Source organism: Gavialis gangeticus, unplaced genomic scaffold (assembly GCF_001723915.1).
Source record: "Gavialis gangeticus isolate Ggan-Ray unplaced genomic scaffold, GavGan_comp1, whole genome shotgun sequence".
Classification (NCBI taxonomy): Eukaryota; Metazoa; Chordata; order Crocodylia; family Gavialidae; genus Gavialis; species Gavialis gangeticus.
In genome coordinates this window covers 5443179-5453907 of record NW_017728996.1, presented here as the reverse complement: position 1 = coordinate 5453907, position 10729 = coordinate 5443179, and the positions used below count along the sequence as shown (strand labels likewise).

Below are 10729 nucleotides of genomic sequence, written 5' to 3'. Positions count from 1 at the left end.
TCCGCCCATTTTCTAAGCCTGTCTAGGTTGGCCTGGATCACAAGCCTGTCCTCAGGTGTGGACGCTTTACCCCAAAGTTTGGCATCATCGGTGAACTTGGCCAGTCTGCTTCTGACACCAATGTCCACATCATTAATGAAGATGTTAAAGAGTATAGGCCCAAGGACGGAGCCTTGGGGGACCCCACTGGCCATGGTGCATTGTGACGATTTACTTCCATCTATTACCACTGTCTGGGTCCAACCTCAGAGCCAATTCCCCAGCTATTGGACTGTGATGTAGCTGAGGCCACAGTTGGCCAGTTTTTCTATGAGATGATCATGAGATACTAGATCAAAGGCTTTTTTTAAATCAAGATACAGGATGTCAATCTCTTCTCCCTTGTCCAGGTGATATGTCACCTTGTCATAGAAGGCAATGAGATCGGTTAGGCAAGACCTACCTGTGCTGGCTATCCCTCAGGATGTTGCCATCAGCCAGTTTGTCAAGAATGGTCTCTGATAATTTTTTCCAAGATCTTCCCAGGGATAGAGGTCAGGCTGATAGGCCTGTAGTTCTGCGGATCTACTTTCGTCTCTTCCTTGAAGATGGGCACCACATTCGCTTTCTTCCAGTCATCGGGCACTTCACCTGAGTGTCACGAGTTCTTGAAGATCCGTATCAGTGGCTGAGCTATGATGCCTGCGAGCTCCTTAAGTACCCTAGGGGTAAACTGTCTGGGCCAGCTGACTTGAAGGTGTCCAGCCTCTCAAGGTGTTCCTTCACATGGTCTGCATTGATGTAGGGTAACTATTCTCCCTCACCCTGGCCATCCCGTACTATATTGAGCAGGGCCGTCCCTTGGGGCTGGTGAAAACTTGACACAAAATACCCATTGAGCATGTTGGCTTTTTCCTGGGTGTCGATTGTCAGTCGTCCCATTTTGGTTTAGCAAGGGTCCAACATTACCCTTGCTTTTTCTCCAGCTAAAAAGGACTTTTTATTGTCTTTGATACATGTAGCCAGTTGGAGTTCAGTTGCAGCCTTGGCTTTCCTGGTTCACTCCCTATAGGTCCAGACCAGTGCAGAGTACTCCCTTCTTTGAGGTGGTTCCAGTCTTCCATCCTTTATAGGTCTTTCTTTTTAGATGCAGGAGGCCCACAAGTTTCCTGCAGAGCCAAGGAGGCTGCTGTGCCCCTTTGCTACTTTTCCTCCGAGATGGGATAGACCTTGCTTATGCTTTCAGGATTTCTCCCTTGAGGAGCAACCACTCATCCTGAGCTCCCCTCCCCTTTGGGTCATAGTCCCTTAGGGCCTCGCCAACAAGCCTCCTGAGCTTGTCTGAAGTTGAGGACTTCTGCATTGCTGACTGACTTGCCAGCTTTTCAGTGGATAGTGAAATTGATCAGCTCATGGTCACTGTCTCCCAGCTTCCCTTCGGTCATTAGGTTGCTGACTAGATCATCCCCCTTTGCCAGTACCAGGTTTAGCAGTGCTTTGCCTCTTGTTGGTCCATAGGCTTCTTTAGATTCTCTAAATCCTGTTTGTGATATCCTCATTTTCCACTGGTTTTGGAACCAGAGCCAAAGACATTTCTGAACTTGGATCTCCTGCAAATAATAGGAACTGTTGATCTTTTGCTTTAGGCCCAGCATGAAGACTTGGTTAGTTTTGTACTTTGTTTTTCTTGTGTTGAATTGTTGCAGAAACATTTATCTAAAGAGTATAAGGGACAAGTGCAAAGTGCTGCATCAAGGGAGAAAGAACTGCTATCATACCTATAGGCTGGGGGGCAACCTTCTCAGCACCACTGAGGCAGAAAGAGATCTTGGAGTCAATATTGACTCTGGGATAAACATGAGTTGTCAATGCGATGAAGTAGTCGGCAGAGCCAGTTGCACCTTGTCATGCATCTGTAGGTGCTTCACAAACAGGTCCAGGGAGGTGATCCTCCCTCTCTACGTGGCACTGGTCAGGCCGCAGCTGGAGTACTGTGTCCAGTTCTGGACGCTGCAGTTCAAGTGGGATGCGGAGAGAGTCCAAAGAAGGGCCACTCGCCTGATTGAAGGTCTTCAGGGAAGGCCCTACGAGGAAAGGCTGAGGGACCTTAACCTCTTCAGCCTCTCCAAGAGAAGGCTAAGAGGGGACCTTGTGGCGGTGTACAGGTTCATAAAGGGAGAGAGCAACATGAAGTAGGCGACGATCTGTTCACCAGGGCACCCCCTGGAACAACAAGGAACGATGGCCATAAGCTACTGGAGAGTAGGTTTAGACTGGACAGTAGAAAAAGGTTCTTCACGGTCAGGGTTGCCAGGATCTGGAATGGGCTCCCAAGAGAGGAGGTGCTCACCCCCTCCTTGGGGGTCTTCAAGAGGAGACTGTTCAGGCACCTGTCTGGGATCACATGATCCCAGGTTTGGTGACCCTTTTCTTGCCTGCCGGGGGCAGGGGATTGGATTAGATGGCCGATTGGGGTCCCTTCCAACCCTAGAATCTATAAATCTATGAAACACTATTTAATTCTTGTTATTATAGGTCCTGCATAAAATATTACAAGGAAAACCCTCTGGATGAGAAACATGTGTTCCAGCTTCCAGTGAGGCCAGCAGTAGTCAATAAGTTCTATCAAAAGTAAGCCATACCTCAGGTCTTGTAATACTGAAATTTTGGATCATGACTGAGTACATAATTGTTCATTTGTATTTTTGTGCTATTTGATTCCTGCAGTGAGTACCCACAGATATGGAGGGTGGAAATAAGTAGTGGACATGGACAAAGGGAGATTAAAACAACATGGCAACTTAGCACTAACGCTCCAGTTGAACATATGACTGTGAACAACTTAGGTAAGGCACCATTTATTGTATGGGAAAATGTTAAAGGGACACTGCCAACTTTTAATATTTTAATTTGTATTTTTAAATCAAGTTTCTTAAACAGCACCTTTGAAGGAGGATATACTGTATTTTCCTTGTTTATTAGTCTCTTCAGAAAGGGACAAATGAACTTTTTATATAAATAATGGACATTTATACACCTACATTTGTTTGCTCCGACATGCTGGAGATCTGGCGCCCAGGAGCTGATGTGCCCGGTGCTGTGCCGCATGCATTTGTGTAAATGGTGAAATGCATATCAGGGCTGAGAAAATGGCAGTGGTGCACTTTTGAACTAAAGCATCTTTGTGTTTTAGTTCAAAAGCGTGCTGCTGCCATTTTCTCAGTGTGGACGTGCATTTCACCAGTTATACAAATGCATGCGATGCATGCGGTGATGTGGTGCAAGCTTGTGTACAAATGCCCAGTGAAAGTGAAACGAAGTGCATCTGAATGTACAATGTAAACAGATGAAAGTGGACTTCCAGTTAAAATAATCTTTATATCTTACTTGTAACCATCGGAGGTACAAAATTTTCAGAGCTACCTATAATTTTTTAATATTCTACTGAAATCTGAAGGGAAAATTCATTTAAATGGTTGTTTAGTAACTCATTCAATAAGATTGTTTTACATAAATGCTGAAATATTTTTCAAACCCCATTCTGCTGTACAGACCAAATATGTCATTTGGCCTTTTGTTTGTTAGTCTGACAATGGCGGCAAGCCTTCTTATCGATCTAAGGCAGTGATGCTCAACCTCTGGCCCACAACAGCATGTCATCTAGCCCATGAGTCTCCCTGCGGGTCCAGAAATTGGGCAACAGGGGACCCATGGCAGCGTTTAATTGCAGCTGCCCTGCTGCCACATTTCCAGATCTGTGCTGAGTCCCAGAGGCCCAGATTCATAGATTCATAGATTCATAGATTAAGGGTCGGAAGGGACCTAGTAGATCTTCTAGCCCGACCCCCCGCCAGGGCGGGAGAACAACAAAAAACCCCAAAAAGAGAAATGGGACTCAAACGAGTCCAGCCAGGTAGGCATCCAGCCTCTTCTTAAAGACCCCCAGGGTAGGGGCCAGCACCACTTCCCTTGGAAGTTGGTTCCAGCTCCTAGCCGCCCTAACCGTGAAGTAGTTTTTGCGGATGTCCAATCTATACCTCCTCTCCATCAACTTGTGCCCATTACTCCTTGTTATGCCAGCGGGCGCTAGGGGAAACAGCGTCTCCCCCAAACCCTTCTGGTCCCCCCTAGTGAGTCTATAGACAGTCACCAGGTCCCCCCTTAGCCTTCTCTTGTGGAGGCTGAATAGGTTCAGGTCCCGCAGTCTCTCACTGTAGGGTCTGCCCTGTTGTCCCCGGATCATGCGGGTGGCCCTCCTCTGGACCCTCTCCATGTTGTCCACATCCCTCTTGAAATGGGGCGCACAGAACTGGACACAATACTCCAGCTGTGGCCTGACCAGCGTCGCGTAGAGGGGGAGGATCACCTCCTTGGCTCTACTCGAGATGCACCTGTGGATGCACGACAAGGTCCGGTTAGCCCTGCCAACCATGACCTCGCATTGTCGGCCCATGTTCATCTTGGAGTCAATAATGACTCCAAGATCTCTTTCTGCCTCCGTGCTCTCGAGTAGGGAGTTCCCCATTGTGTAAGTGTGCTGCTGGTTCCTACTGCCCAAGTGCAGCACCCTGCACTTGTCCGTATTGAAACGCATCCTGTTCCTGTTAGCCCACCCCTGTAACCTATCCAGATCCCTCTGCAATCTCTCACTCCCTGCTAGCGTGCTCACCTCCCCCCAAATTTTGGTGTCATCAGCGAATTTAAACAGGTTACTTTCCACCCCATCATCCAGATCGCTGATGAAGAAATTGAACAGCGCAGGCCCCAGGACCGAGCCCTGGGGGACTCCGCTACCCACCTCCCCCCAGGTCGAATATGACCCATCCACCACCACCCTCTGAGTGCGACCCCTCAGCCAAGTGCTGTGGCCCTATGTACAAGATCATGCTGGCTAGCAGGCAGTCAGATCTAGTGTTGGATCAGGCCTGTATAACTATCCCACATTTGGGATCTGGGCTGTGGATTGTCCTTGCATGCATCTCTAGCTTGTGGAGCTGGAAGATTAAATGCCACTGATCCAAAGTAGGGAGTCAAACTCATCTGGCCCTGCAGACTGGTTGAGGGTCTCTGGGCCAGTCTGCAGGCTGGATCCAGCTGCACTGGAGCCAGTAGACAGGGCCAGTCTGGTGGGGCTCCATGTGCAGTGCATCCTCTATGCCAGTCCCCTGTGTCACAGTTGGCACATGCTGGCCCTGCTCTGGGGCTTGTGCTGCAAGAAATGCGTGGTCCGGACCTGGCACTGCAAGTACCGCGAGCAGCTAGGGGGTCAGCTGAAAGCACATGCTGCATGTGGTGCTGCACTAGACAGCCCTGCGAGTTGGCTCCAGGGCCCATCAGGATCAAGTGCCAGGCTATGCATGTGTGCCGGAGCCACATGGATAGCCATGTGTGTTGGCCCCCTGTTCTGTGTGCAGCGCTCGTGGGCTGAGGTCCAGTGTGTGCCACGCAGGCAGCACAAGCCCCAGAGCAGGGCTGGCGTGTGGTGTATGTGGAGCATGAACTGGACCCAGTGCTGGGGGCACTGTTCGCACTGAATGGGGCCAATGTGGGGTAAACAGTGCCTTGGGCACCCTGCCAGACAACCTTGCATGCTCGCTCTGGCACAGCCCAATTTGGACTAGCCTGTGCACAGGATTGGCCCGCTGTAAGCGCTGCATACAGCTCACAGCCTGGACCAGCCCCCTGTGCTGTGAACAGCATATGGAGTGCTAGGTCCAAGACCCACCTGCCAGATCATGTGGTTTCCTGGGCCAGATCTAACTCATGGGCTGTATGTTTGATATCCCTGATCTAAGATATTGTTTCTTTTATTACAAAATACATTTTCACTGCCTATCAATTTTAGTGGAACTTTGTGTTTGTAAGAAGTTCTTGAAGTTTTGTCAAACTTTCCCTGTGATCTGTTGTTTTTAGACTGCCATGTTTTCATTTAATTTCTTTTTTTTACTGCAGGCTTTCTTTGTGATACAACAATTAATGGAAGCAGTGAAGAAAGAGTGCATTTTATTGCAGTAGCTAAGTGCAGTCATGTGCATTTCACGTGAAAGAACGCTGCTGAACAAACATGCTTATAAAGTATGTGGAAGTAAATGGAAGAATGTCAGCTTATCTGCCTCCCATTCATTTGGTATTTATTTGTGGTAGTGTATTTAAGAAGCAACATATACAGCTGCAGTTCTACAGGACATGTACCATTTGTTTTTATATTTTAATTTTATTTTAATTTACAACCATTTGTTAAAAATAAACATACAGTATAATTCCTTTAAAAGCAACTGTTGCTATCTTGTGCTTTATACATTTTTTAAAAACTTTTTTTGAATGATGTTCTTCCTTCTATACGTGTTTTAAAAGTTTTGTTTCGTTGCTTAAGAATGCAACAGCAAAGATTCAAATTTGGAGCAATGCAACAGACCCAAATCAGACAATATTATCACATCTTCTCTAGTGTCACGTGATAGAATCATCAGGAAGACCTATTTGGAGAGTTATTCTTTTACCACTTATATAACTTACATAAAAATACTTTGGCATTGCATTTATATTTTTGAGTTGCTTTCGTCATCCACTCCAAATTCAACATTTCTTAAATATGAGGTGGATTGATTTAAATTGTGCTTAAATATAGCCTCTACATTACGTATGATACTACTCTATGCTAACCAGAGAATATACATTTAAGTAATTATATAGTGTAACTGGGGTTATAAATATAATTTAAAAATATTTGTTTAACCTCCTCCTAATTATATCAGTTAAACGATTGATAAAACAGCAGCTCTGACACACCTGCTGCTGGGAGCTGCTCCCCACTCCCCAAACCCTTAGACTGGGGGAGAGCGGGGAAGAGGCAAGCCCAGTCAGACAACACTGTGTGAAGCCTTGCACTGGGAGGAAGGGAACACCTGGGAACCAGCAGCTAATTGCTTAATTGGTGAGTCATTAAGCCAGTCCCTGTTTTCCACTTAAGTTATGGGTACTAGTCCCCCTTGCCGCTCTCCCTGATTCCTCCCTCTCTCCGTTCTGCCTGCCCTACTGCCTTTTGATTCCTGCCGGGGTACAGCGGGCATTCCTCCCCCTCCCCTTACCTGCTAGACTGTACCCATCCAAGGTAAAGGATAACTCATAAGCTAACCAGTTATCACTGCACTTATCAGTTAAATGATTAAGTGTTTAACCTTTCACATCCCTAAGTATATGTTTATTGAATAACTGGAGACAAGTTTTACTAACATTTAAGAAAAAATAAAGGCCAGCTTTTGCTCCCTTGTCATGAAAATAAGTTTGTAGCACATGTATACATATTTTGATCTTAAAAAATGAGTAATATAATCAGGCAGAAATATATAAAAATAATTAAAGCTCAAGGAGACTCCATGAATTAATGAAATATTAAGCTATCAATAGAACATAGAATGCTTATAGGTAATATAGATTACTTATACATTCAAATGTAATTTTTAAACAAAGTTAATATTTTAATTTAAAAGATCCAGTTTAAATCTGGGTCTTTTAATTCCTCTATTTTATCTACCCTGCTTGAATACAGGATGCACTAAATATGCCTATTTTTAACACACAACTGTCCTTAGAATTTGACATACACACCTGTGGTAGTTTACTAAAGAAATCTTAGGGAAAGTTGAATATGAAGCTTGATACCATTTTTGGCAGGAATGATTTCAGATTTGCCAATGGCAGGTTACTGGCCATATGCTGGAAGCAATAACAGTTCTTTGTATGCAGCTGCCTCCTATGAAGCTGGCCCTGCTTACAGCAGGACTGAATTTGGTGATTCTTGTTTCAAGTTACTTGGGCCCCAGAGAACGCATCTTTATACACTGAAGAGAAGATGTATCATGAAGAAGGTCCTGGTGGTTTGAACACTAGATTGATTGGACATCAGGATTCCTAGTCCTGGCTTTGAATACAGGTCCATATTTGGCTTTGGATGAGTCATTTAATATCTCATATTTTTCACAATGTATAAAAATTTGGGTAATAAAACATGCTTTACTTGTAAGGATGCAAAGATGAATTAGTTAATTGTTATTTTTTAAATTATATTCTGTAAATAGTCCATGTCTTCATTTTTTTAAAACAGCACTTACATGATAATTAAAAAGTATATTGATGAACAGATTGTTCAAAAGTTCTGTTTTCAGTCTACCCTTGAAATCTGGAAAGGTTTGAATAAATTTCATCTCGGCCAACATGAAGAACACACACAATGTTTTGCAAAATGTTCAAGATAAAATCTCTAATTGAATTTTGATTAAAAATACTGAAACAGATGCATTGGTTTTGATAATATTTCTAAATTATGTCCTGGGGACAAAAATGAATAAAATACAGAAACATCAATGTGTATACAAAAGCCATATTTCTCTGTCATTACAGCATTACGAAAAAAAGGCATCTGTGGAAACCCTTTAAAACAATGCAAGACTATCATGGCATTCTATTACTTATGCAAAATGAAGTGTGTGTAAACTTGTAATTTTAGTTGCACTTCCGAAGGAAGATTGCTAGTAGAACAGCACTGATAAGTATGCAGAGTGTGAAAGCTATAGGCACAACAATCTCAGTCACCATTTCCATGTGAGTAGTCAAAGGATCTGAAATTTGAGAAAAGAAGCAATACCAGATAAAAGTTTGGTTTAACAGAATTATTTTTAAAGTATTTTGTTCATTTTTATTTTTAGCAGAATTAAACAGTCTTGAATCTGCTTTTTGGACATAGTTTTTATAAAGCTAATATTTTTGTTACCAATTGATAGCTGCATTTCATTGGCATTAGCATACCAATTTAAAAAAAAATTCTAATACTAAGTTGTTTTATACATTTTGATAATCTGAAACAAGTCCATGCCAGGTTCACCTCATTTTTAGCATTCAAAGGACACAAAAGTTGTTTGTGCATACCATGAATTAGCTTAGTATATTAGCAACTTATTCTGCTGTTCCTCTAATTTTTAGGAGGGGAGAAAATTATCAAAGAGAGGTCTTTGGGAAGTACCCTGACCCTTTGAGGACTGTATTCTGTCTCTGCAAAGTATAAATTATATAGCTATTCTAAGCCAACTTTTATTTGGGGGTGAGCCTACAATTTGTTTTGTAGTGCATACATGATACAAAATAATAGGAGCCCTTGGAGTTGAATAAGTAGTACACTTCTGACTAATGTATTATTTCACAGTGGGCTGCATGTGTGACTTCCATTCATGGATGCTTTGCAAGACGCACTTACCTAATCTGAACTGTTCATAGTTTACTTGAGGGGATGTCAAATGTGGCCTGTAGAGCCCTGCCATCTGGCCCCGGGCACTGCCATCTGGAGAGCCCCTGCCATCTGGCCCCCAGGGTTTGAGTTTTTGGGCTGGACCAGCCCTGCACACAGAGCCCACGACAAATGCTGTACGTAGTGCCTGTTTCGGCTAGTCCGTGATCCATGTGACACCTTCCCTACCCAGACCGCACTGCACATGGCACATGTTCCAGCTGCTTTGGGATCCACGCTGCACATAGCACCTGTACCAGCCAGTCCAAGACATGCTGCATACAATGCTGATCCCAGACTGGCTGGGGTGGGTGCTGTGTCCTAAAGTGAGTGGTGTCTCTGCTGAATCGGGCACGTGGGGTAGGCCCATGGGTCAAATGCAGCATTTGAACCAGCCCTGCACCATTCATTCAACCTACAGGGTCAGATGTGTTCAACACTCTTGGCTTAATCCTACCCTACAGCCTGGACAGACATTATGTATCATCCTACCCTTCCTTAATATTTCCAGAAATCTATTTTAAAAGTATTCCTTCAATTTCAGCAATTGTCAAACACCTTAGTTACCCCTTCAGAAACTTCAGTCCACCTGAACTGTGAAGTCTCACTTCCCATTTGTATAGTTCATTATGTAGAAGCTAGATTTTTTTTTGGCCTTATTTTCCTGCTTCATAACTGTCCTGGCTTTGTTTGGTTTGAATTCACCCTTTGTTTTTTAAAAGGGCAAGCAATCCACTTCTCACTATATCCCTAATATTACAGGTTTCCCTCACTTTATGCAGGGTTCTGTATATGGGAATTTGTTCTTATGTGATTACTGTTTTTACACACTAAGTTCATTACTTGCGAGGTAAATTGGTTATATGCGAGGTAAATCTCTAGGGGGAGGGGCAAGGTGCAGCCCAGTGGCTGCAGGCAGGTAGCATTGGCAGCTCCTGGGGCAAAGCAGAGGGAACTGTCAGTGGGTGTGTGGTGCGGGATGGAAGAGGTGCGGCTCTTGTTGCTATGTGCACCCTGGGGGGCTGCACCGGGCTTTTCCTGGGGGGGAGGGTCTCCCCAGATCTGTGTGGGACAAGGGCAAGCTACTGTTGTAGGCTGGGGCCAGTGGCAGCACCCAGCTTTTCCCAGCAGGGGTTGGGCTGGGCCGTGCTGCACTTGGGGCGGGCAGGGTGGTGCTGGGGTGGGGGTGCTACAGCCCCCCTCCCAACACCACTTGCCTGCTCCGAGTGCAGCACGGCCCAGCCCCAGCCCCCCACTGGGAAGGGCTGGTGCCACCACTGGCCCCTGCCCGCAGCAGCCTGCCCTTGTCCTGCATACAGATATGGGGGCACATGCCCCCTGGGAAGAGCCTGGTGCAGCCCTCCAGTCCCCAACTCTCCCAGGGTGTGTGTAGCAGCAAGAGACGTGCCCACCCCGCACACACTGACAGTTCCCTCCGCTTTGCTCCCTGCTGCAGCCCCAGGAGCTGCC

At 45.2% G+C, this 10729-nt stretch overlaps 2 protein-coding genes across 2 annotated transcripts in view; one reads left to right on the top strand and one right to left on the bottom strand.

Moving 5' to 3' along the window:
- Window positions 1-6254, top strand: part of ZWILCH (zwilch kinetochore protein) — a 39258-nt gene extending 33004 nt beyond the window's left edge. The window contains exons 16-18 of the mRNA XM_019503954.1: window positions 2515-2610; window positions 2707-2825; window positions 5932-6254. Coding sequence (XP_019359499.1) covers window positions 2515-2610; window positions 2707-2825; window positions 5932-6023 — 307 coding nt within the window. The 3' untranslated portion in view covers window positions 6024-6254. The remainder of the gene's footprint in view (window positions 1-2514; window positions 2611-2706; window positions 2826-5931) is intronic.
- A 253-nt stretch (window positions 6255-6507) lies between these two features.
- LCTL (lactase like) overlaps window positions 6508-10729 on the bottom strand; it is a 21885-nt gene continuing 17663 nt past the window's right edge. The window contains exon 13 of the mRNA XM_019503808.1: window positions 6508-8597. Within this exon, the coding sequence (XP_019359353.1) occupies window positions 8482-8597 (116 nt within the window). The 3' untranslated portion in view covers window positions 6508-8481. The remainder of the gene's footprint in view (window positions 8598-10729) is intronic.